This window comes from Oncorhynchus masou, chromosome 13, assembly GCF_036934945.1.
Source record: "Oncorhynchus masou masou isolate Uvic2021 chromosome 13, UVic_Omas_1.1, whole genome shotgun sequence".
Classification (NCBI taxonomy): Eukaryota; Metazoa; Chordata; class Actinopteri; order Salmoniformes; family Salmonidae; genus Oncorhynchus; species Oncorhynchus masou.
Window position 1 is genome coordinate 42,454,955 of NC_088224.1, and position 27,794 is coordinate 42,482,748.

Consider the following 27,794-nt stretch of genomic DNA (forward strand, 5'->3'; position numbering starts at 1 on the left):
TAGGTGTCCTGGAGAGCAGGTAGTTTGCCCCCGGTGATACATTGTGCAGACCTCACTACCCTCTGGAGAGCCTTACGGTTGTGGGCGGTGTAGTTGCCGTACCAGGCGGTGATACAGCCCGCCAGGATGCTCTCGATTGTGCATCTGTAGAAGTTTGTGAGTGCTTTCGGTGACAAGCCAAATTTTTTCAGCCTCCTGAGGTTGAAGAGGCGCTGCTGCGCCTTCTTCACGATGCTGTCTGTGTGAGTGGACCAATTCAGTTTGTCTGTGATGTGTATGCCGAGGAACTTAAAACTTACTACCCTCTCCACTACTGTTCCATCGATATGGATAGGGGGGTTTTCCCTCTGCTGTTTCCTGAAGTCCACAATCATCTCCTTAGTTTTGTTGACGTTGAGTGTGAGGTTATTGTCCTGACACCACATTCCGAGGGCCCTCACCTCCTCCCTGTAGGCCGTGTCGTCGTTGTTGGTAATCAAGCCTACCACTGTTGTGTCGTCCGCAAACTTGATGATTGAGTTGGAGGCGTGCGTTGCCGCGCAGTCATGGGGTGAACAGGGAGTACAGGAGAGGGCTCAGAACGCACCCTTGTGGGGCCCCAGTGTTGAGGATCAGCGGGGTGGAGATGTTGTTGCCTTCCCTCACCACTTGGGGGCGGCCCGTCAGGAAGTCCAGTACCCAGTTGCACAGGGCGGGGTCGAGACCCAGGGTCTCCAGCTTGATGACGAGCTTGGAGGGTACTATGGTGTTAAATGCCGAGCTGTAGTCGATGAACAGCATTCTCACATAGGTATTCCTCTTGTCCAGATGGGTTAGGGCAGTGTGCAGTGTGGTTGAGATTGCGTCGTCTGTGGACCTATTTGGGCGGTAAGCAAATTGGAGTGGGTCTAGGGTGTCAGGTAGGGTGGAGGTGATATGGTCCTTGACTAGTCTCTCAAAGCACTTCATGATGACGGAAGTGAGTGCTACGGGGCGGTAGTCGTTTAGCTCAGTTACCTTAGCTTTCTTGGGAACAGGAACAATGGTGGCCCTCTTGAAGCATGTGGGAACAGCAGACTGGTATAGGGATTGATTGAATATGTCCGTAAACACACCTGCCAGCTGGTCTGCGCATGCTCTGAGGGCGCGGCTGGGTCAGTGGCACTGTATTGTCCTCAAAGCGGGAAAAAAAGTTATTTAGTCTGCCTGGGAGCAAGACATCCTGGTCCGTGACTGAGCTGGATTTATTCTTATAGTCCGTGATTGACTGTAGACCCTGCCACATACATCTTGTGTCTGAGCCATGAATTGAGAATCTACTTTGTCTCTATACTGACGCTTAGCTTGTTTGATAGCCTTACGGAGGGAATAGCTGCACTGTTTGTATTCAGTCATATTACCAGTCACCTTGCCCTGATTAAAAGCAGTGGTTCGCGCTTTCAGTTTCACGCGAATGCTGCCATCAATCCACGGTTTCTGGTTAGGGAATGTTTTAATCGTTGCTATGGGAACGACATCTTCAACGCACGTTCTAATGAACTCGCACACCGAATCAGCGTATTCGTCAATTTTGTTGCCTGACGCAATACGAAACATGTCCCATTCCACGTGATGGAAGTAGTCTTGGAGTGTGGAATCAGCTTGGTCGGACCAGCGTTGGACAGACCTCAGCGTGGAAGCTTCTTGTTTCAGTTTCTGTCTGTAGGCAGGGATCAGCAAAATGGAGTTGTGGTCAGCTTTTCCGAAAGGGGGGCGGGGCAGGGCCTTATATGCGTCGCGGAAGTTAGAATAATAGTGATCCAAGGTTTTGCCAGCCCTGGTGGCGCAATCGATATGCTGATACATTTTAGGGAGTCTTGTTTTCAGATTAGCCTTGTTAAAATCCCCAGCTACAATGAATGCAGCCTCAGGATGTATGGATTCCAGTTTGCAAAGAGTCAAATAAAGTTCGTTCAGAGCCATCGATGTGTCTGCTTGGGGGGGAATAGATACGGCTGTGATTATAATCGAAGAGAATTCTCTTGGTAGATAATGCGGTCTGCATTTGATTGTGAGGAATTCTAAATCAGGTGAACAGAAGGATTTGAGTTCCTGTATGTTTCTGTGATCACACCACGTCTCGTTAGCCATAAGGCATATGCCCCCGCCCCTCTTCTTACCAGAAAGGTGTTTGTTTCTGTCAGCGCGATGCGTGGAGAAACCCGCTGGCTGCACCGCCACCGAGAGCGCCTCTCCAGTGAGCCATGTTTCCGTGAAGCAAAGAACGTTACAGTCTCTGATGTCCCTCTGGAATGCTACCCTTGCTCGGATTTCATCAACCTTGTTGTCAAGAGACTGGACATTGGCGAGAAGAATGCTAGGAAGTGGGGCACGATGTGCCCGTCTACGTAGTCTGACCAGAAGACCGCCTCGTTTCCCTCTTTTACAAAGTAGTTTTTTGGGGTCGCCGTCTGGGATCCATTCCGTTGTCCTGGTTGAAAGGCAGAACACAGGATCCGCTTCGCAAAAGTCATATTCTTGGTCGTACTGATGGTGAGTTGACGCTGATCTTATATTCAGTAGTTCTTCTCGACTGTATGTAATGAAACCTAAGATGACCTGGGGTACTAATGTAAGAAATAACATGTAAAAAAACAAAAAACTGCATAGTTTCCTAGGAACGCGAAGCGAGGCGGCCATCTCTGTCAGCGCTGGAAGGTCAACATTCAAAAGGCTGCAGGGCCAGACAGATTAGCATGTACTCGGAGCATGCGCTGAGCAACTGGCAAGTGTCTTCACTGACATTTTCAACTTGTCCCGACTTAGTCTGTAATACAAACAAGTTTCAAGCAGAGCACCATAGAACACTAATCTAACCTGCCTAAAGCTAACCTGCCTAACTAAGCTAACCTGCCTAATTTACTACGGACCTGTAGCACTCACATTTGTAGCCATGAAGTGATTTGAAATGCTGGTCATGGCTCACATCAACACGATTATCCCAGAAACCCTAGACCCACTCCAGTTTGCATACTGTCCCAACAGTTCTACAGATGATGGAATCTCTATTGCACTCCACACTGCCCTTTCCCACCTGGACAAAAGGAACACATATGTGGGAAGGCTATTCATTAACTACAGATCAGCGGTCAACACCATAGTGCCCTCAAAGCTCATCACTAAGTTAAGGACCCTGGTACTAAACACCTCCCTCTGCAACTGGATCCTGGGAAGCACTCATGTGGTAAGGGTAGGTAACAACACATCTGCCACGCTGATCTGCCAACACGGTGGCCCCTCAGGGGTGCATGCTCAGTCTCCTCCTGTACTCCCTGTTCACTCATGACTGCATGGCCAGGCACGACTCCAACACCATCATTAAGTTTTCCAACGACACAACAGTGGTAGGCCTGATAACCGACAACGATGAGACAGCCTATAGGGAAGAGGTCAGAGACCTGGCCATGTGGTGCCAGGATAACAACCTCTCCCTCGACGTGATCAAGACAAAGGAGATGATTGTGGACTACATGAAAAGGAGGACTGAGCACACCCCCATTGTCATCGACAGGGTTGTAGTGGAGCAGGTTGAGAGCTTCAAGTTCCTTGGTGTCCACATCACCAACAAACTATTATGGTCTAAACACACCAAGACCGTCATGAAGAGGGCACGACAAAGTCTATTCCCCCTGATGGGACTGAAAAGATTTGGCATGGGTCCTCAGATCCTCAAAAAGTTATACAGCTGCACCATCGAGAGCATCCTGACTGGTTGCATCACTGCCTGGTAGAGCAACTGCTCGGCCTCCGACCGCAAGGCACTACACTGCACTCACTGTGTCAGAGGGTAGAGCGTACGGCCCAGTACATCACTGAAAGGGACCAAGCCTCCTGCCATCCAGTACCTCTATATCAGGCGATGTCAGAGGAAGGCCCTTAAAATTGCCAAAGACTCCAGCCACCCTAGTCACAGACTGTTCTCTATGCTACCGCACGGCAAGAGGTACCGGAGCGTCAGGTCTAGGTCCAAAGGCTTCTTAACAGTTTCTACCCCAAGACATAAGACTCCTGAACAGCTAATCAAATGGCTACCCAGACCCCCCCCCCCCACACCTTTTCTACGCTTTTGCTTTGCTGCTCGCTGTTTATTATCTATGCCTAGTCACTTTAACTCTACCTACAGGTACATATTACCTCAATTACCTCGAGTAACCTGTGCCCCCGCACATTGACTCTGTACCAGTACCCCCTGTATATAGTCTCACTACTGTTATTTTACTGCTGCTCTTTAATAATTTGTTGGTTTTTACTTATCTATTTTTTTACTAAACACTTATTTTTCTTAAAACTGCATTCAGCGCATGTGGCAAATTACATTTTATTTGCTTAGATTTTTGGGTTGTGTGCCCCTGGCTATCCATACATTTTAAAAACAAGAAAATGGTGGGGTCTGCTTTGCTTAATATAAGGAATTTTAAATGATTTATACTTTTACTTTCACATTTTCATACTTAAGTATACTTTAGCAATTACATTTACTTTTGATACTTTAAAACCAAATACTTTTAGACTTATACTCAAGTAGTATTTTAAATTGTAGTGCTTGTTCTTTTATATTGTTTTAATTGTAATGTTTTTATCATTTTTTGGTCCATGCCAAGGCATAGGTCTAAAAACTGTTTAACGATCCTTCTCATAAATCCTGCCACAGAGGGTTTACCCATTTTACCAATATCCTATGAATATTCAAATAAACAACACCCAAAATGTTGAGGCTCCTACTGTAGAGAATAACTAGCCAATATTGACTGAAACTCTTTTTTTCTATTGTTGAGAATAATTGTCAGAATTTTTTTTTGCCAGATTTATTTTTCCTTTGCAAACAATAGAGTTTTATTAAGGAATAATGTTCCTGTAGAGAGGCCCACTGACATTTACCTGCATCTCAGAACCACTCCAGCCCCATAATAAAACTGCAGCTTATTATGCAGACGCTGTCCTGCCTCGAAGCTCCCTGTCCACTCTGTCTCAGCACAGTTAGAGGGACAAAAGATAACATCATTTTAATTGTGGTTACAGTGTAGATCAGTAGTATTCAATGTCGGGGTGGCGGGGTTTATTATACAAACATCTTTAAGAAAGATCATTTGAAAAATACACTTTTATTGAGTAAATGTATTCATTGGTTTCTTTTCATTCCAATAAGAGATTAGTTGAAGGTTATTTGTTGATGTAAAAAGGTCAATTTACCGATTTTCACATTGTGTCATTAGATTTGGGGTGGGGTCCCAAGAAATGGGGGTCCCCGCTGAAAAGTTTGAATAGCACTGGCGTAGAGCATGGAGAGCCTTATAGGAAATGACACTTACATCCCTCAGAGCTCCCAGAAGTCAGGCTGTAATCTGAAACTGCTTCAATCTGACATTGCTTCTCTCCAGCCTCAGCCTGCCCAGAGATGGGCTCTTTGATTAGCCTCAGTACCGCTTGGGGAAATTATTAATCGTTTAGTCACTTTCTCAAGGTTTTGCCCCTGAATTTGTTTTCAAATTGATTTTGGTGGCTGAAGTTTGTTGACTCAAAACACAACATTATGTAAATGTCTAAAAATAGAGATGGATTTTGTTTGGATTTGCATCTCCAGGCCAAGATTGATAGATTAAGGATGGTCACCGGAATCATTCACACTTCTGACATTTTATTGAAGACCATAAATAATGCAGAATAATATTACCCTTTTGAAAATCATAAAAACTTTTTTTAAAGCATGTGGAGTTGTGTGTCAAGTTGCGTGCGTGTGTTCACACCACAGTAAGAGTATTTGCATGGCGTGTGTCTATGTCTGCACAGTATTTCCTAGCAAACATGAGTTATGGCTGAGAGCAAAGAAGCTGTGAGGGAATCCTCCTAGCAGAAAAGTCAGACATGGTGAGAAAGTCGCTCATAAAAAGAGTGCTTTCACATCTGGGCCTGGCTGACTGGATGGCTGCCTGGTCTACTGCAGGCAGGCTGGAGCAACCATGGAGAAAAACTCACTGTGTCAGACAGAGACCCACTGGACTTCAGTTTCACCAGTTTCCCCTGCCTGAATCGACTGACTACTTTGTGACACATGACCCAAAGTTCACCGTCTCCCTGTGAGTCTGAGCCAATGAGGACAGTCAGTCTAACCAGGTACTGTACAGACCTGCCCTGGAACAGCAACAGACCCATACAGGCATGGTTGTTCTTGGCCAGAGGAGCCGTCTATGTCTACAGTATGATCAAGGACCTCCAAATTGAATTCTGTGAGGATTATCAAACTGCAAGAACCTTGCCAGATGGTGTCTGGAATTACCTGAGAAAAGTATAGCTAACCTGTAACGTGTACGCTAATAATCAGGAGTCGGAAAGCAAGTACAGGGGGTGCAAATGTAATAATAAATAGAACATGCAAAACAAGAAACAAGAAAAACGTACAGACATGAAACAGAAACAGAGTCAATAACAGCTGAGGAAAGAACCAAGGAGAATGACAGATATAGGCTAGGTAATCAGGAAGATGATGGAGTCCAGGTGAGTGTCATAAGGTGCAGGTGCACGTAATGATGGTGGCAGATGTGTGTAATGATGGCGACGTCGAGCACCGGGGAGCGGGAGTAAACGTGGCATAACCATCCGTCTTCCTCAGAGTAATGATTAGCCTACACTCAGTGGGAGGGGTGCTCTGTGTTACTTATCTGGTCAGTGCTTCTGGATTTAATTAATTGCATTCTCAGAACAATGACTTCCACTTTGAAACTGTTCAGCGGTTTGGCCAGCCTTGACATTTCAGAGAACAATTGCTGTTTTCATAAACAAATCAATTAAATGCACATAAACAGGGAGTTTATGTTTTTATAAATTACAGTGTACAGTTCATATTTGAGGAAAACAAGAGACATATTTTTTAGGAATTAATGGTGGCATAGAGTGTAAAGTGATATATTGTAATGTAGAAGACAGACAGTGTGTTGTATTGAGTAGTGAACTTCACTATAGCAAATGCAGTATCCCCTCCAGCTGCAATTGATTGAAGCAGTTTGAAGAGCTGGCTTGCTTCAATTAACGCCCTTCCCTGCGACAGCATGCTTGCATGCAATACCCACAATCCACGTGTTCTGGGGGTAGCACTGGAAGGAAGAAGTTACAGTCATCAGAACCAGGACAAGGGTTCTCTTTCACCATGCCACATGGGCCTGGGTAGCGCATGTGTTTATATTTACTGTAAGTTATGAGAGCTTTGGGTATACGCCACCCTGCTGTTTGGCTTCGGGCACTAGAGTTTACTCCACCCCACTCCAATTAAAGAGCACAAGGAGCTGTTTGATTCCCTTTATAAACTCTGCATGACAAGTAGCTGTATTGTATACTACTTCATTCAAATCCACGCTGGCTGCCATAACAGTGTAGTACACCACCAGTGTCTATTTGGCTAACTTGTGTTATGTCTGCCTTATGAAAGGTCATTACTCCTGTAGACCAGGGTTTGTTGAAGTGAGGGAGTGGTCTGGTTGGTACTGTTACCAAGGGTTTTGATGGTGAGAGGCATTGTGCAGATGTTGCTCAGGCCCAATGGAACATTCGGTGGTTATCAGTTCCCCAGTACACTCTGCACAACACCTCTTGCCATCAAAGTAAAGGTTAAAGGTATCCCACGCATGTGATGCCTACAGACACTTTTTCAGGCAGAGGGGCAACAACAAATTGCTCAATTAAATGTTTTGCTTCTGCATTAAAAAAATTATTATACAATAGAGAGAGAGAGAGAGATAAGAAAAGGGAAGACGAGGGCCTCCCGAGTGGTGCAGCGGTCCGGGAGACCCATGAGGTGGTTGGCTCAGTGTCGTCCGGGTTAGGGGAGCGTTTGGCAGGCTGAGATTTCCTTGTCCCACCGCGCTCTAGCCTGTGGCGGGCCGGGCGCCTGCAAGCTGACCCCCAGTCGCATGTAAGCTGACATCAGACACCAGTTGGATGGTGTTTCCTCCGACACATTGGTGCGGCTGGCTTCCGGGCTAAGCACGCAGTGTTTCAGAAGCCATGTGGCTTGGCAGGGTTGTATTTTGGAGGACGCATGACCCTTTTGACGTTCACCTTTCCCGAGTCCGTAAGCAATGGTACAAGACAAGTTACTAATTGGATATCTCGAAATTGAAAAAAAGGGAGATAGGAAATGAGAGGAGAGATCTGAAAAACATGTTTACTTTTTGCGTAGCCATCTAAGGTTTCCCTTTTGTAGTGGTTCCCAGAGAGGGAGAGAGAGGGAGAGAGTGGAGGTGGACGTGGAGAGGGCCCCTCCTGCCTCTAGTCTTCAAACATAATGGGAGGCATTGGGAGCTATCAGTCAGTGCCAGCTTCAGTCTCTGCCACATCACAGCCTAAGCAGACCCAAACCAAGGATGCCCTATCTGCAATGGGCTGTCTGCTCCAATGCCTGTGTCTGTGTTTACCTCTGTCTCACTTTATAAGACCAGACAGCCTTCAAAATAACATCTGTCATAATATAGACATAATCAAGAGTGTTTCTATCTGTGGAGTTGTAATCCTTAATGGGAAAACTGCCACGTGCGTTTACAACATTACAACAACAAAGTGTTACTGCAAACAACGAACACTGTTTTTTCCCTCTGACATTTTTTGTAACCTTTATTTGAACAGGAAACACATATTGCGACCTACAGTATGTCTCTTTTTCAAATATGCACTGTATGATACAACATAAATATACACAATTTTTTATTATATATATATATATAAATATATACAGTATATTGGTCATATTGGTCATGGCTCCCGAGTGGCGCACAATGGGATTGCCTTGCAGTTCTCCAGTTGTATCCACTCAAAGCGTGTGAGATTCAAGGCACGAGGGCACGGGATGGGCCGCAGAGCTGTGCACAGAAGATGGACCTAGCCCATGGGGAAGGGAGGAAGGGGGAGGGGGGTGGACCCCCACCCCGCCCCACTGTGTAGCACAGAGCAACACTTTAAGGGACATTGCACTAATAATGGCGAGGGAAACGTTCCCGCTGTTCTTAGTGCCAGTCTGCACATTCATACTAAAACAATGGAACTAATAATGGCATCTTTCATGCTTTCGTTAATAAAATAATGATAAAAATACTCTTTCAAAATGCCAATGTTTATTTAGTTAGCAAATTACTATGGGAATAAACATCACTGAATTACAGAATTATTGAAAAAAGTTGTCTAATGAAGGTAAACAAATGGTTGCTTAACTGGAAAATACTCTTTCAAACACACATGGTCATGTTGTACAGCGCCATTATGGTTATTAGCAGGTAGTTGGACAATAGACTAGCCTAGAAGCAGAGAAGGGGGAGAATTCTATCTTCAAATGTATTTCTTAGTTAGGTTGGCTGTGTCACAACCGGCCGTGATTGGTTGCAGTTTCAGTTTAATCCACCAGAAAATACTAAACAAATAATACAACAAAACGTATTACTATTATGTATCACACCCGACCGTGATTGGGAGTTCCATAGGGTGGCGCATAATTGGCCCAGCGTTTCTCTCCCTCTAAAAACAGAAATAAATGTTTTGGCCCAATACAAATATTATTTTGGCCTTCATTCAGATTACAATCGCTCACTTTTTAAAATTAAATAACCTCCAAAATATCGTTATATATTATCAAGTTGATGGCGCAGTCATATAGCCTCGGCACCTACATAAAACTGAGTGACTCATTCATGGCTTTGGATCAAAATAAATAAGTACCAACATTCTTTCTGATAGTCTTTAATAAATAAATGCTTTGGTTATCCTGACCTGGACACCATGTACAGTATTATAATAGCCCATTATGGGCTATTAGCAGGACAAATATACCTTTACCAACACCTCTCTGTATTTTGATTCTTTGTGGATGGGGGCTCCAGAGTGGATGGGGGCTCCCACAGTGCAAAATGCCACAGATGCCACAGATGCAGGTTTGATACCCGTGCTGGCCGCCACCGGGAGACCCATAAAGGGGCTTTTGGTTTCTGAGACAAGCATGGGGACTGATCGTGATAAATCAATGAGATTTTTTATTTTCACTGAATCTCCGTTTGGGTATTGGTTAGACTACAATTATACAATTAGGGTGTAGAAATGTTATGCTCTTAGTGTAAACTTTATTTAACTAGGCAAGCCATTTAGGAACAAATTCTTATTTACAAGGACAGCCTACTCCTTCCTCCCCGTCGGGGAATTGAATCCCTGACTCCAGTCCGGTACGCACAACACAGGGATTCTTTAGCTAAATTGCTCTAAATTGCTCGGTACTGTACTGCCGACTGTCACGTTGTACAGCGCCATATTTTCTGTTCCATCCTAACAGAAACCAAGAGGGTTTTTCGTTTTTCTTGGAATAGAAACACCATAATATTATTCAAATTAATTAAGCAATTACATTTACATTTAAGTCATTTAGCAGACGCTCTTATCCAGAGCGACTTACAAATTGGTGAATTCACCTTCTGACATCCAGTGGAACAGCCACTTTACAATTATCAGTCAAAAGTTTGGACACACCTGCTCATTCCACACATATGGAATCAGTTAAGAACAAATTATTTATTACGAGGACAGCCTACTCATTCCTCCCCATCGGGGAATTGAACCCCGGTCTCCCGCTTGCCCACCCCGTCTCTGGTAATAACAATATGGAAGGTTATCAAATACTTTTCAAATATTCCCTCTGGTGGTCAAACTAGCACTAACTTGCTAGTTATTACACTGTAGATGGTTGTAATTTTGGGTAGAGCAGACATTTCCAAATGTTTTTGTTAGCTGCATGTGTGACATAACTCCACCAGTCCTGTTTATGATATCATTTGTGAAGATTATACCTTTAAAAAATGTAAAAGATTGTTTTTTTAATCAATTCATATATTTGAGTTTAACCACAATATTTGTTGTCTTTTCTGGTGGATTAAATTGAAATTGCAACCAACTTTCTATGACTTGTTTTAAAATAGCGCTATTTGTTAGATGATTTCCTTTTCAAATAACTGAACGTGAGAGGTTGTAATCTGAATAAAGGGAAAACATGAACATTGGGTGCGACATTTTTACTAATTTGCTAGAGAACCAGTTCGGATGTAAGTATAACTTTTGTATGACTGAAGCCTTTAGTAAGAGATCTAATGATGTAATATTTAATCATTTCTGCCCTCCAAATTCATATTCATTATATAAATAGGTCCGTTGAATTTTGTTTGGCTAGCTGTTCCAAATAAAATGTAATTTTTTTTTCTCATATCATTAAAAAAACGGTTTTCTAGGTATAGGCAAGACCATAAGCAGATAGGTAAACTGGGATATGACTAAAGAGTTAATCAGGGAGATTTTTCCACAAATAGGCAGGTATTTTCCTTTCCATGTTATCAAGATCTTGTCTATTTTTGTTAACTTTCTATAAAAATGTATTGGAGTGAGATCATTTAATTCTTTCTGGATATTTATACTGAGTATATCCACATCACCATCAGACCATTTTATTGGTACACTACACGGTAATGTAAAAGTTGTATTTTTTGTGATTATTTGATTTCACCTTTATTTAACCAACTGCGACCTGGCCAAGATAAAGCAAAGCAGTGCGACACAAACAACACAGAGTTACACATGGAATAAACAAACATACAGTCAATAACACAATAGAAAAGGTCTATATACAGTGTGTGCAAATGAAGTAGGATTAGGGAGGTAAGGCAATAAATAGGCCATAGTGGCAAAATAATTACAATTTAGCAATTAAACACTGGAGTATTAGATGTGCAGAAGATAAATGTGCAAGTAGAGATACTGGGGTGCAAAGGAGCAAAATAAATAACAATATGGGGATGAGGTAGATTGGGTGGGCTATTTACAGAATGGGCTATGTAGAGATGCAATGATCTGTAAGCTGCTCTGACAGCTGATTCTTAAAGTTAGTGAGGGAGATATGAGTCTCCAGCTTCAGTGATTTTTGCAATTCGTTCCAGTCATTGGCAGAAGAGAACTGGAAGAAAAGGTGGCCAAAGAAGGAGTTGGCTTTGGGGGTGACCAGTAAATATACCTGCTGGAGCGAGTGCTACGGGTGGGGGATCCAATACATTATATAGTGCACTTATCATAATTTGCTTGTAATCCAGAGAGGATGGAAAAATTATCTAGATACACTATGAGGCTGTGGAGGGATCCAAGTTGTGGATTTAAAAGAAATATTAATCATCAGCGTACAATGAAACCTTTGTTTGAAAGCCCTAGATTTAAAATCCCTTGATATTATTGTTCAATCTAATTTTAATATCTAACATTTTGATGGCCATAATAAATAGATTTGCCAATAGTGGACAACCTTGTTTTACGCCTCTTGATAGTTTAAAACTCTCTGAGAATTAGCCATTCTTTACTATTTTACACCTAGGGTTACTATACATGATTTTACCCCATTTTATAAGAGATTCTCCAACATTGAAATGTTCCAGGCATTTATATATAAACTCCAGTTGTATTTTATCAAAAGCCTTTTCAAAGTCAGCTATGAATAGCAGGCCTTGTTTCCCAGATTTTTCATAGTATTCTATTGTTTCCAGTACTTGCCTTATATTATCTCCAATGTATTCTCCATGTAAAAAACCTGTCTGATTAGAATGAATAATGTCCGACAATACCTTTTTAATTATATGCTCTATATCTTTTGCAAGTATTTTTGTATCACATCTCTGAAGTGTAAGGGACCTCCAATTTTTTTAATGGACTAGATCTTTATATATCCCACTTGTATCCTGTTTCAGTAATAGTGAAATCAGACCTTCTTATTGAGTGTCTGATAATCTACCATTTACATAGGAGTGGTTAAAACATGCTAATAACGGTCCTCTGAGTATATCAAAACAAGTTTGGTATACTTTACCTCAACTGGTATGCCATCCAGCCCTGGAGTTTTCCCAGCCTTAAAGGCTTTAATTGCATCAAGAAGTTCCTCCTCTGTAATTTGTCCTTCACATGAGTCTTTCTGTACGGCTGTTAATTTTACATTATTAATAGGAGAAAATCCATACAATTAGCTTTGGTTAGAGGAGATTGAGGAGACTGAAACGAAGACATATGCTTAAAGTACTTTGCTTACTCTTTCAAAATATAATTTGGTGAATCATGGGTGACTCCGCTCCATCATGTGCAACAAGTTTCAGTATTTTGTTTTTGGTACTATTTCTATGTTGAAGATTGAAAAATAATTTGGTGCATTTTTCCCCATATTCCATACAGTTTTCTTTAATTTATAATATATTACATGACCAGAATTGTTACAAAGGCACTTCTGAGAAAGTTTAAGGACATTTTTTATGTGATTTCATTTCTATTTCAGGCTTTGTTAACGAGTCATTGGTGTAAGAGAAAATAGTGCAGTGGTTACACTGTTTCTTATAAACTGTGTGAAAATGACTTTATGTTGACGTCTCATAGAAGAATAGCAAAATAGGAGCTTTTTTAGGACCCATGTTTCCAACAGCTGTGATGCACTATTTTATTGCCTGATGGGAAAGCCTATTTGTTTTCGACAAGTTGAGTGTTAAAAGAAGTTTCATTAACAGAATATAAAACAAGTAAAACATTTAATAATACTTTAATGAGCATGACAAAAGCACCGATATTTGAATATGAGCTATTTAAAACGGTGGGTTTGGGAGAGAAACTTAATGCCAAGGCTTCACTTTCCAGTCATTCACAGCCCATTGGTTATCGGAATCCCCATTTTATAACCTCATTAACAAGCCCACAAGTCACAATTGGTCATGCAGTATGGGATTCCACAAAGGAATGAATTCAGTGTTTCTCTCATCGACCAAAGACGTCAGAGATCCCTTTGGTATGGCCTATGACTCGGGTCTCAGAGGTGCATCAGAATGGCCCCCTTGGCCCAAGTGGTTTAGCCAAGACTGAGACTGAGGATATGAGTTCATCGGCAGACTCAACTTATGTTGGCGATAGCCTTAGTTCTGTTGAAGCTTTTTAATAGATCACTGATCTCAGACAGAGATAATAATAAAATCATTCACAACATCATGGCTTATGATGTCAACATTTACATGAGTTAGTCTAGCTAGTTTCGGTAGTTACTCATTTTTTCAAATCTGAATACTGGCAAATTTGTCACATATAATTTTTCCACATGCTTACCCTCTCTGTTCTACTCTCCCTTCTATAGATGGCCATCACCTATGGGAGACAGAGGCCAAAGTTGACAAGGACTCCTGCAAGTCTGTAAGTTCAATAAATAAGACATTCTTCATTTTTTATAGGTATTTCACAGCAATGTTTGTGTTAGTTGGAAGACGCCCTGCTGAGTCTCTGTTACTCTCTCTAAAACACCCAGCATATGACCTGCGTCTGGAAAAGACAGTACAGTAGACACACTTCTGATTATTTTCATTTCTGTATTAAGGATACTCCTGGGGAAACGGTGTTGAGCAAAAATATTTCAAAAGGTTCTGAGGAGTTCAGCTTTTCCTTGTTGGAGTGTATGTTTGACAGGGTGTGCTAGCTGTCTTGGTCTGGTACAGGGGGGGATTGGATGCTGCCGCAGGTAGGCCAGGGGCCGGGGGAGTCACCCAGAGCACTCTTTTCTTCTGGGAGACTGAGACTGAGACTAGGCGATTAGAGTGTGTATATAGTTGAAGTATGAAGTTTAAATACACTTAGGTTGGAGTCAAGTACAGAGAGATCTTTGATGAAAACCTGCTACAGAGTGCTCAGGACCTCAGACTGGGGTGAAGGTTCACCTTTCAACAGGACAACGACTCTATGCACACAGCCGAAACAACACAGAAGTGGCTTCGGGTCAAGTCTTTGAATGTCCTTGAGTGGCCCAGCCATAGCCCGGACTTGAACACGATCGAACATCTCAGCTTGGCATTCAGGCCAAATAGTTCAATCTTGGTTTCATCAGACCAGAGAATCTTCTTTCTTATGGTCTGAGAGTCTTTAGGTGCCTTTTGGCAAACTCCAAACGGGATGTCATGTGCTTTTTACTTCCTTTTACTCTCTCTCTCTCTATCCCTCTCTCTTTCTCTCTTCTCAATCTCTCACACACTCATACAGTATATACACAAAATACATAATCATTAGTCCAACAGTTGCAAACATCCCGTTGTTTTTGCTTACATTTAAGAAACGTTTTTCAACGGAATTGGCGGAATGAATACACCTCCGATCACACATAAAACAAGTTCACTTTCATAGCAGCCACACTGTATTCCTTCTCGCCTCTATGCACTCTCCTCTCACCTTTCCCTTCAGCTATGTTACCTGCGAAAAAACCTTTCCAAGATAAACCATGTCATAACTTCTGCACACAGCCTACATCGTTGTTCCCATATTAGCTAAAGTAACGTCCTAGTCAAAATAGCTAATAGAACTAATACGTTAGTTAACCCGCTATGATCATGCAGTAACGTTGCAGTGTAGAGTCGGTAAGCAGTTACACCGGCAGACCACGGTGGCAATACATTAATAAAATCAAAAGCTTACCTTGGACTTGGAAGAGTTCCAGTGTTGTGTTGGATAGTCATAGCCAGCTAGCTAACATAGCATCCCTTTGTTTGAGCCGGGTGTTTGAGTAACTAAACTAGCCAGCTGCATTTGCTAGCTAAGTAAGTGAACTGAAAGTGAAAAAAATTACCATCTTTCTCTCTCTCTTTCTCTTGCTTCTCCTTCATTTTTTAAGAAATTAATTTGTTGAAAACTGTTCAACTATTGTCTTTCTCTCTCTTTGAGTCAACTACTCACCACATTTTATGCACTGCAGTGCTAGCTAGGTATAGCTCATGTTTTCAGTACTAGATTCATTCTCTGATCCATTGATAGGGTAGACAACATGTCATGCTGCAAGAGCTATGATAGGTTTAGAGGATGTCTTCCAGAAGTTGTCATAATTACTGTGTAAGTCTATGGAAGGGAGTGAGAACCAAGAGCCTCCTACGTTTTGTATTAAGTCAATTTACCAAGAGGAGGCCGGAAGCTAACTGTCCTCCGGTTACGTTGTAATTAGTCAATCAATATACACTACCATTCAAAAGTTTGGGGTCACTTAGAAATGTCCTTGTTTTTTGAAAGAAAAGCATGTTTTCTGTCCACTAAAATAACATAACATTGATCAGAAATACAGTGTAGACATTGTTAATGTTGTAAATTACTATTGTAGCTGGAAATATCTACATAGGCGTACAGAGGCCCATTATCAGCAACTATCCCTCCTGTGTTCCAATGGCACGTTGTGTTAGCTAATCCAAGTGTATCATATTAAAAGGCTAATTAATAATTAGAAAATCCTTTTGCAATTATGTTAGCAAGGCTGGAAATTGTTGATCTGAAGCAATCCAACTGGCCTTCTTTAGACTAGTTGAGTATATGGGGCATCAGCATTTGTGGATTCGATTACAGGCTCAAAATGGCCAGAAACAAATAACTTTCTCCTGAAACTCGTCAGTCTATTCTTGTTCTGAGAAATGAAGGCTATTCCATGCGAGAAATTACCAAGAAACGTACAATGCTGTGTACTACTCCCTTCACAGAAAAACGCAAACTGGCCCTAACCAGAATAGAAAGAGGAGTGGGAGGCCCCGGTGCACAACTGAGCAGGAGGACAAGTACATTAGAGTGTCTAGTTTGAGAAACAGACACCTCACAAGTCCTCAACTGGCAGCTTCATTAAATAGTACCTGCAAAACACCAGTCTCAATGTCAACAGTGAAGAGGCGACTCCGGGATGCTTGCCTTCTAGGCAGAGTTCTTCTTTCCAGTGTCTGTGTTCTTTTGCCCATCTTAATCTTTTATTTTTATTGGCCAGTCTGAGATATGGTTTTTCCTTGCAGCTCTGCCTAGAAGGCCAGCATCCCTCTTCTTTTTTATACAGTTTGTACAAGATGTCACGACTTCTGCCGAAGTCGGTCCCTCTACTTCTTCAGGCGGTGTTCGACAGTCGACGTCACCAACCTTCTAGCCATCACTGATCCATTTTTCATTTTCCATTGGTTTTGTCTTGTCTTCCTTAACACCTGATTCCAATCCCATCAATTACATGTTGTGTGTTTAACTCTCTGTTATCCCTCATGTCCTTGTCGGAGAATGTTTGATTGTATGTTTGTGCAAGTTATGTGTTGGTGCATGACGAGTTTTGTACCCACTTTGATTATCTTTATATTTTGGTTTTGGAGTTGTGTTTAACTTTTATTAAACGACTCCGTTTATACCAAGTTTGTTCACCTGCGCCTGACTTCCTTGCCACCTATACACGCACCCATTATAGAATCTCCGACCCTTCTATGGAGTCAGCAGGAGAAAGTACCCCGGCCATAGAGGTGAATGAGCGCGTCCATGAGCATGCAGTAATACTTTACCATCAAATTGACCGTGTTGTCCAGACAATGGACCGCTGGGAGAGACAGGGAGTTCTTCCAGCGTCTCCACCAGCACAACCGGGGTCTCCCCTTGAGTGCCCCTTTCCCGCCTGAACCCAGTGGGATCCGTCTCTCCTTGCCACAGGAGTACGACGGGAGTGCTGCCAACTCCTTCAATTAAACCTCTATCTGGCCACGGTCCACCCAGCTCCATTGGACCGTGAGAGGGTGTCCGCCCTCGTCTTGTGCCTCACCAGGAAAGCCCTGGAGTGGGCCAACGCCTTGTGTAGAGAGGGAGATGCGGCGTTGGACCATTTTGAGGAGTTCACCTGCCGTTTTCGGGCAGTCTTCGACAAACTTCCCGAGGGCAGAGCAGCGGGTGAGCGCCTCTACCATCTGAGGCAGGAGACGAGGAGCGCCCAGGAGTTTTCCCTGGAGTTTAGAACCCTGGCTGCCGGCACGGGATCGAACAACAGTGCCCTGATCGACCACTACTGCTGCAGTCCGCGCGAGGACGTCCGTCGGGAGCTGGCCAGCAGAGAAACCAACCTCACTTTCGACCAGCTGGTGGACCTATCCATCTGACTGGACAACCTGCTGGCTACTCGCAGACGTCCAGATCGGGGTCTGATGGCTCCATCCTCTTGCACCCCTCTCCAATACCCATGGAGCTGGGAGGGGCAGTGCGCATGGAGTCCGGAGGGGGTTTCCACTCATGTGGCTGCAGAGGTCACACTGCTGTTCAGTGCCGGGTTGGTTCCTCTGGGAATCGAGGCAGCAGGCAGGGCGCTCTGGCGTCACCCCAGGTGAGCTGGCACCATTCTCACCCAGAGTCCTCTGTTGCACATATGTTTGTGTCTGTCACTTTTCCTGAGTTTTCCCCGCATTCCATGCATAAGGCGCTCTTAGATTCAGGCGCGGCTGGGAATTTCATTGATAGAGCGTTAGCTCATAGTTTAGGGACCCCCATTGTTCCCGTGGATGTGCCCTTCCCCGTTCTCGCCTTAGATAGTCAACCATTAGGGTCAGGGTTAATTAGGGAGGTCACCCCTCCTTTGGGCATGGTGAATCAGGGGGGCCACACAGAGAAAATTGGTCTTTTCCTTATTGATTCTCCTGCGTTTCCCGTGGTGCTGGGCCTACCCTGGTTAGCTTCTCATAACCCCACTGTTTCTTGGCCACAGAGGACTCTCACGGGGTGGTCGCGAGAGTGCTCAGGTAGGTGTTTAGGGGTTTCCGTTGGTGCTACTACGGTGGAGAGTCCAGAACAAGTCTCCCTGTGCGCATTCCCCCTGAATATGCCGATTTGGCTCTCACCTTCTCTAATAAGAAGGCGACTCAATTACCACCTCATCAATGGGGCGTTTGTGCAATAGATCTCCTGGTAGACGCTGCACTTCCCAGGAGTCACGTGTATCCCCTCTCACAGGCGGAGACGGAGGCTATGGAAACATGTCTCCGAATCCTTGCGTCAGGGGTACATCCGGTCCTCCACTTCACCCGTCTCCTCGAGTTTCTTTTTTGTGAAGAAGAAGGGAGGTCTGCGTCTGTGTATTGACTACCGGGGTCTAAATAGCCATAGCGATAGAGTCAATGCACATGGCACGCTTCTTCACCAAACTAGATTTCAGGAGCGCTTACAATCTGGTGCGTACCCGAGAGGGAGATGAGTCTCCTCGAGTTTCTTTTTTTGTGAAGAAGGAGGGAGGTCTGCATCTGTGTATTGACTACCGGGGTCTAAATCAGATCACGGTGCGGTATAGTTACCCGCTACCGCTCATAGCCATAGCGTTAGAGTCAATGCACCTGGCACGCTTCTAACTAAATCTCAGGAGAGCTTACAATCTGGTGCGTATCCGAGAGAGAGACGAGTGGAAGACGGCTTTCAGTACCATCTCTAGGCACTATGAGTACCTCGTCATGCCGTATGGGTTGATGAATGTGCCATCAGTCTTCCAAGCTTTTGTAGAGCTTTTTGATTTTCAGGGACCTGCACGTGCAGGGTGTAGTGGTGTATATTGAAGACATTTTGATATACTCCGCTACACGCGCCGAGCATGTGTCCCTGGTGCGCAAAGTGCTTGGTCGCCTGTTGGAGCATGACCTGTACGTCAAGGCTGAGAAATACCTGTTCTTCCAACAGTCAGTCTCCTTCCTAGGGTATCGCATTTCCACATCAGGGGTGGATGGAGAGTGACCGCATTGCAGCCGTGCGTAATTTGCCAACTCCCACCATGGTAAAGGAGGTGCAGCAATTCTTAGGGTTTTCCAACTACTAAGGGTCCTGTGTGGCTCAGTCGGTAGAGCATGGCGCTTGCAACGCCAAGCGTCGTGGGTTCGTTTCCCACTGGGGCCACCCATATGCAAAAGTAGTGGCCCCAGCCGACTTGTAAGTCGCTTTGGACAAAAGCGTCTGCTAAATGGGATATATTATTATTATTATATTACCGGAGGTTTATCCAAGGTTTTGGTCAGGTAGCCTCTCCCATTACTTCACTGCTGAAGGGGAGCCCGGTGCGCTTGCAGTGGACACCTGAGACAGACAGGGCTTTCAGTCACCTGAGGGCTTTGTTTACCTCGGCTCCCGTGCTGGCCCGTCCGGATCCCTCTTTTGGCATTCATAGTGGAGGTGGACGCGTCCGAGGCTGGGATAGGAGCTGTGCTCTCTCAGCGATCGGGTACTTCCCGAAGAAGCTCAGCCCGGTGGAGCGAAACTATGACGTGGGGGGGGGGGGCGGGAGTTGTTGGCTGTCGTCAAGGCCCTTGAGGCGTGGAGAAATTGGCTTGAGGGGGCTAGACACCCCTTTCTCATTTGGACTGACCACCGCAATTTGGATCCGGGCGGTGAGGAGACTGAACCCTCGCCAGGCAAGGTGGGCCATGTTTTTCACCAGTTTTGTGTTTACCCTTTCTTACAGACCAGGCTACCAGAACATTAAGGCAGATGCATTGTCCCGGTTGTATGAAACAGAGGAGCGGCCCATGGATCCCACTCCCATAATCCCCGCCTCTTGTTTTGTGGCGCTGGTAGTGTGGGAGCTGGACGCAGACATTGAGCGGGCGTCACATGCAGAGCCCCCTCCCCCTCAGTGTCCAGCTGGGCGTCTCCCCCTCAGTGTCCAGCTGTCCGTGACCGGCTGATCTATTGGGCCCACATGTCACCCTCCTCTGGTCGTCCTGGGATCGGTCGGACGGTGCGCTGTCTTAGTGGGAAGTACTGGTGGCCCACTTTAGCTAAGGACGTGAGGGTTTATGTTTCCTCCTGCTCGTTGTGCGCTCAGTGCAAAGCTCCTAGACACCTTCCCAGAGGTAAATTACAACCCTTACCCGTTCTACAATGGCCGTGGTCGCACCTGTCGTGGATTTCCTAACCGATCTTCCACATTCACATGGTAACACCACGATCCTGGTCGTTGTGGATCATTTTTATCTAAGTCCTGTCGTCTCCTCCCTTTGCCTGGTCTCCCTACGGCCCTACAAACTGTGGAGGCCCTGTTTACACACGTCTTCCGGCACTACGGAGTGCCTGAGAATATAGTGTCTGATCGAGGTCCCCAGTTCACGTCAAGGGTCTGGAAGGCGTTCATGGAACGTCTGAGGGTCTCGGTCAGCCTTACCTCAGGTTTTCGTGCCCTGGGCAGATATGGCCCAGAACTCACTACGCCACTCCTCTACTAACCTTTCTCCCTTCCAGTGTGTATTGGGGTATCAGCCGGTTCTGGCTCTTTGGCATTAGAGTCTGACCGAGGATCTTGCGGTGGGCGACTGGTTCCGGCACGCTGAGGAAACATGGGACGCCTCTCATGTCCACCTTCAGAAAGTTGGCGCAGACCGTCACCGCAGTGGACAGGGTCTGGCTCTCGACCTGAAACCTGCCTCTCCGTCTGCCCTGTTGGAAACTGGGTCGATCTAACTTCAGCTGGCTAGCTAACAGCTTACAAACAGATTGTCATAGCTAGCTAAAGTTAACTGATAAGTTCAATGTTAGCTAGCTAACATTAGGCTATAACTAGCAATGCAAAATGGCATTCTGAGAAAACATCACTAACGTTACACACACTTCCTACACATAAGTTAATGTTAGCTAGTTAGCCAGCCACCTAACCACAGCTAACATTAGCTAGCTAACAGCAAGCTTTAACTTGGGATCTTTTGTTTAGACATGTCACGTTAACATTAGCTAGCTAGCTAAAAAATTATAATCCCAATCCATAGAGTAACGTTACTAGCAATACAAAACAATTGTCATAGCAAGCTAAAGTTAACCAAATAACGTATGGCTTATTGTTAGTTAACAAGCCAGCCATCGAACTCCAGCTGGCTAGCTAACAGCAAGCTTAAGCTTGCAATGAAAACAACCTTCAGACAAAATTAGAAACATAATACCTGAATCTGTAGCTAGATTCTTACATGTATACATGGATGAAAGCTTCACAGCAGACTGCATCCCCTTTTATAAGACATCCTGTGTTGTTTCCGTTTAGTTTGCACAACTTGTTTGGCCTGTTGTGTTCCACTGATTTCAAAAAGTGTTATGAAATGAGAGTCAGCCTAGCATGGCCCGATCATCCATCACCACTTTTTCCCACTGACCTTTGTCGATAGCGACTGATAAATTCAGGGCAGTAATGTTATTGAGAGCAGTAGCAACATATTTGCAGTTCTCCATGGGTAACATAATATCTTTTGAAAAAACTGCAGTGGAAAGGATTATTTACGCATTTCGAGCAGCTCATTTTATAGACACAAGATGCAACACCGCAGACCAATCCAAACTCATCTCAGCATGTCCAGCTCACTCATTATCTCAGCCAATCTTGGCTAGTGGGAAGGTTGCTGACTTTTTCTGTGGTTAAACCATCTAGGCTCATAATTTAACAATTTTATTCGTATTTACAGATGACATACACATTTGATATTAAGGCACATGAAAGTTCACATGTTCGAGAAAGCATTTCTGCCAAAAAACGCATTTTGTTAAAAAAGGTTGTTTTTTTACTTTCAAAAGGCTCTCCTGTGAAGCTGTGACTTGTGACATACACCTAGTTTCCTGAATCGGGTCACATTTTAGAACAAGACTAACGTAACAAAATTTGGGGTCTGAATACTGAGCCTGTGGATAATTAAGCCAGGGACTGCTTGGGGATAAAAGAGGAAGCGGCCTGAACAAAGGGGCAGAAAATGGAGAGGGAAGTGAGTGTTGTGAAGAAACGTATGTGGAAACCCCACACCCTTAAACCTGCCACATGTGGTGGAGAATGCGGGGACCCCAAACCAAGCTCAATAATGAAATAGACACGGAGCACCATGGAAGCATTGGTGAAACAGCTGGTGGATGCAAACATAGCCCAGCAGGCTATGTATTGGGAGCTGCTGGAGGAACAGCATCAGCAGACCGCACTCCCTGCGAGCTGCACTCAGCCAGCTGAAAGCTGTACAGGCCGGCAGGGCGGCAGGCGCAGCAATCTCTCATCCCAAACCCAATAAGTTTATACTGAAGCTGAGAGGCTGACGACATTGAGGTTTACCTCCAAGCCTTTGACAGGACGGTGGCTAGGGAGAAATGCTCCCATGAGCAATGGGCCAGCCTGCTAGCACCCTTCCTGTCAGGTGCAGCACAGAAGACCTATCAGGATCTGAAGGCTGACAATGCGACGCATTACGAGGGACTGAAAAAAGGAAATCCTGCAGCGGTATGGTTACACCCTGATTAGCAGGGCACAAAGCCAAGGACCCCAGCCAAGGATGGGGGGACACCAACAGCCAGCTCCCCAAGACGACGCCCTTTCCTGAACATGGACAGTAGGAAATGCTATGAGTGTGGCGAGTCGGGACACATCGCCTGGAACTGTCCAAACCGCGATGTCCCGATGCCTTCAGCCTCAGCTAGTGAGGTAGTCACAGGGCGGCCCTGCAGCTTGATGATGGCATGCTGGGCTAAGGAGAGTGATTCTTCTCGTCACCCCGGTATGAGCCACACCACAGCCCTTGTGGACTCCGGGAGTAGGGTGACCCTGATTCGACCTGACATCACCCAGTCCAGTTTCACCAAGCTTGTAGAACTGCTTTCTTTGGTGAAAGAAAATTAGATTCCTATATACTGTATGAGAAGGCATCACTTACTATAGATTATAGCCCAAAGTTGACTGTCTATTTTACCAGGGGCCATCGCCACTCATAGATTGTGTCTTCAAAGTGAAACACAATGTAAAACAAAAAGCTCTAGGTCTTTTAATGAGGTGTTCATTTTGTGTCAGTTCCCAATGTCAACAAATTGTGCTGTTGGTAAAGGATGTCTTCATAGTGCCAGCGTGACCTATTGACATGGATCACTGTTACTCTAACTTCCGCGACGCATATAAGGCCCTGCCCCGCCCCCCTTTCGGAAAAGCTGACCACGACTCCATTTTGCTGATACCTGCCTACAGACAAAAGCTAAAAAAAGAAGCTCCCACGCTGAGGTCTGTCCAACGCTGGTCCGACCAAGCTGACTCCACACTCCAAGACTGCTTCCATCACGTGGACTGGGACATGTTTCGTATTGCGTCAAATAACAACATTGACGAATACGCTGATTCGGTGTGCGAGTTCATTAGAACGTGCGTTGAAGATGTCGTTCCCATAGCAACGATTAAAACATTCCCTAACCAGAAACCTTGGATTGATGGCAGCATTCGCGTGAAACTGAAAGCGCGAACCACTGCTTTCAATCAGGGCAAGGTGTCTGGTAACATGACTGAATACAAACAATGCAGCTATTCCCTCCGTAAGGCTATCAAACAAGCTAAGCGTCAGTACAGAGACAAAGTAGAATCCCAATTCAACGGCTCAGACACAAGAGGCATGTGGCAGGGTCTACAGTCAATCACGGACTACAGGAAGAAATCCAGCCCAGTCACGGACCAGGATGTCTTGCTCCCAGGCAGACTAAATAACTTTTTTGCCCGCTTTGAGGACAATACAGTGCCACTGACACTGCCTGCCTGAAAAATGCGGTCTCTCCTTCACTGCAGCCGAGGTGAGTAAAACATTTAAACGTGTTAACCCTCGCAAGGCTGCAGGCCCAGACGGCATCCCCAGCCGCGCCCTCAGAGCATGCGCAGACCAGCTGGCTGGTGTGTTTACGGACATATTCAATCAATCCCTATACCAGTCTGCTGTTCCCACATGCTTCAAGAGGGCCACCATTGTTCCTGTTCCCAAGAAAGCTAAGGTAACTGAGCTAAACGACTACCGCCCCGTAGCACTCACTTCCGTCATCATGAAGTGCTTTGAGAGACTAGTCAAGGACCATATCACCTCCACCCTACCTGACACCCTAGACGCACTCCAATTTGCTTACCGCTCAAATAGGTCCACAGACGATGCAATCTCAACCACACTGCACACTGCCCTAACCCATCTGGACAAGAGGAATACCTATGTGAGAATGCTGTTCATCGACTACAGCTCGGCATTCAACACCATAGTACCCTCCAAGCTCGTCATCAAGCTCGAGACCCTGGGTCTCGACCCCGCCCTGTGCAACTGGGTACTGGACTTCCTGACGGGCCGCCTTCAGGTGGTGAGGGTAGGTAACAACATCTCCTCCCCGCTGATCCTCAACACTGGGGCCCCACAAGGGTGCGTTCTGAGCTCTCTCCTGTACTCCCTGTTCACCCACGACTGCGTGGCCACGCACGCACGCCTCCAACTCAATCATCAAGTTTGCGGACAACACAACAGTGGTAGGCTTGATTACCAACAACGACGAGACGGCCTACAGGGAGGAGGTGAGGGCCCTCAGAGTGTGGTGTCAGGAAAATAACCTCACACTCAACGTCAACAAAACTAAGGAGATGATTGTGGACTTCAGGAAACAGCAGAGGGAACACCCCCCTATCCACATCGATGAAACAGTAGTGGAGAGAGTAGCAAGTTTTAAGTTCCTCGGCATACACATCACAGACAAACTGAATTGGTCCACTCACACAGACAGCATCGTGAAGAAGGCGCAGCAGCGCCTCTTCAACCTCAGGAGGCTGAAAAAATTTGGCTTGTCACCAAAAGCACTCACAAACTTCTACAGATGCACAATCGAGAGCTTCCTGGCGGGCTGTATCACCGCCTGGTACGGCAACTGCTCCGCCCTCAACCGTAAGGCTCTCCAGAGGGTAGTGAGGTCTGCACAACGCATCACCGGGGGCAAACTACCTGCCCTCCAGGACACCTACACCACCCGATGTTACAGGAAGGCCATAAAGATCATCAAGGACATCAACCACCCGAGCCACTGCCTGTTCACCCCGCTATCATCCAGAAGGCGAGGTCAGTACAGGTGCATCAAAGCTGGGACCGAGAGACTGAAAAACAGCTTCTATCTCAAGGCCATCAGACTGTTAAACAGCCACCACTAACATTGAGTGGCTGCTGCCAACACACTGACACTGACTCAACTCCAGCCACTTTAATAAGGGGAATTGATGGGAAATGATGTAAATATATCACTAGCCACTTTAAACAACGCTACCTTATATAATGTTACTTACCCTACATTATTCATCTCATATGCATACGTATATACCACTTTGTTTACATACTCATCTCATATGTATATACTGTACTCGATACCATCTACTGTATCTTGCCTATGCTGCTCTGTACCATCACTCATTCATATATCCTTATGTACATATTCTTTATCCCCTTACACTGTGTATAAGACAGTAGTTTAGGAATTGTTAGTTAGATTACTTGTTGGTTATTACTGCATTGTCGGAACTAGAAGCACAAGCATTTCGCTACACTCGCATTAACATCTGCTAACCATGTGTATGTGACAAATAAAATTTGATTTGATTTGATTTACATTTGAAGTCTGAAGTTTACATACACCTTAGCCAAATACATTTAAACTCAGTTTTTCACAATTCCTGACATTTAATCCTAGTAAAAATTCCCTGTCAGTTAGGATCATCACTTTATTTTAAGAATGTGAAACGTCAGAATAATAGTAGAGAGAATAATTTATTTCAGCTTTTATTTCTTTCATCACATTCCCAGTGGTTCGGAAGTTTACATACACTCAATTAGTATTTGGTAGCATTGCCTTTAAATTGTTAAACGTTTCGAGTAGCCTTCCACAAACTTCCCACAATAAGTTGGGTGAATTTTGGCGCATTGCTCCTGACAGAGCTGGTTTAACTGAGTCAGGTTTGTAGGCCTCCTTGATCGCACACGCTTTTTCAGTTCTGCCCATACATTTTCTATAGGATTGAGGTCTGGGCTTTGTGATGGCCACTCCAATACATTGACTTTGTTGTCGTTAAGCCATTTTGCCACAACTTTGGAAGTATGTTTGGGATCATTGTCCATTTGGAAGATCCATTTGCCACCAAGCTTTAATTTCTTACTGATGTCTTGAGATGTTGCTTCAATATATCCACATAATCCACATAATACCCCTGTGCTTCACTGTTGGGATAGTGTTCTTCGGCTTGCAAGTCTCCCCCTTTTTCCTTCAAACATAACGATGGTCATTATGGCCAAACAGTTCTATTTTTGTTTCATCAGACCAGAGGACATTTCTCCAAAAAGTTCAAGCTTTCTCCTCATGTGCAGTTGAGAACCGTAGTCTGGCATTTTTATGGCGGTTTTGGAGCAGTGGTTTCTTCTTTGCTGAGCGGCCTTTCAGGTTGTGTCGATATAGGACTCGTTTTTACTGTGGATACAGATACTTTTGTACCTGTTTCCTCCAGCATCTTCACAAGGTCCTTTGCTGTTGTTCTGGGATTGATTTGCACTTTTCGCACCAAAGTACGTTCATCTCTAGGAGACAGAACGCGTCTCCCTCCTGAGCGGTATGTCGGCTGCGTGGTCCCAGGAAATTGGAAATTTCAGCCAGCTGGAGTTCTTGATTTCTTTTGATCTTCCCATGATGTCAAGCAAAGAAGCATTGAGTTTGAAGGTAGGCCTTGAAATACATCCACAGGTACACCTCCAATTGACTCAAATTATGTCAATTAGCCTATCAGAAGCTTCTAAAGCCATGACATAATTTTCTGGAATTCTCCAAGCTGTTTAAATGCACAGTCAACTTGGTGTATGTAAACGTCTGACCCACTGGAATTGTGATACAGTGAATTTTAAGTTAAATCATCTGTCTGTAAACAATTGTTGGAAAAATTACTTGTGTCATGCACAAAGTAGATGTCCTAACTAACTTTCCAAAACTTTAACAAGAAATTTGTGGAGTGCTTGGAAAATGAGTTTTAATGTCTCCAACCTAAGTGTATGTAAACTTCCGACTTCAACTGTAGGTAGGGGTGAAGTGACTATGCATAGATAATAAACAGCGAGTAGCAGCAGTGTATAAATCAAATGGGGGGGTGTCAATGTAATAGTCCGGTGGCCATTTGATTAATTGTTCAGCAGTCCTTTGGCTTGGGG

The 27,794-nt window shown here is 44.7% G+C and overlaps 1 protein-coding gene across 1 annotated transcript in view; it reads left to right on the top strand.

Annotated features, from left to right (window-relative positions):
* Positions 1–27,794, top strand: part of LOC135552361 (nuclear factor of activated T-cells, cytoplasmic 1-like) — a 71,963-nt gene that overhangs the window by 15,976 nt on the left and 28,193 nt on the right. The window contains exon 7 of the mRNA XM_064983930.1: positions 14,177–14,232. Within this exon, the coding sequence (XP_064840002.1) occupies positions 14,177–14,232 (56 nt within the window). The remainder of the gene's footprint in view (positions 1–14,176; positions 14,233–27,794) is intronic.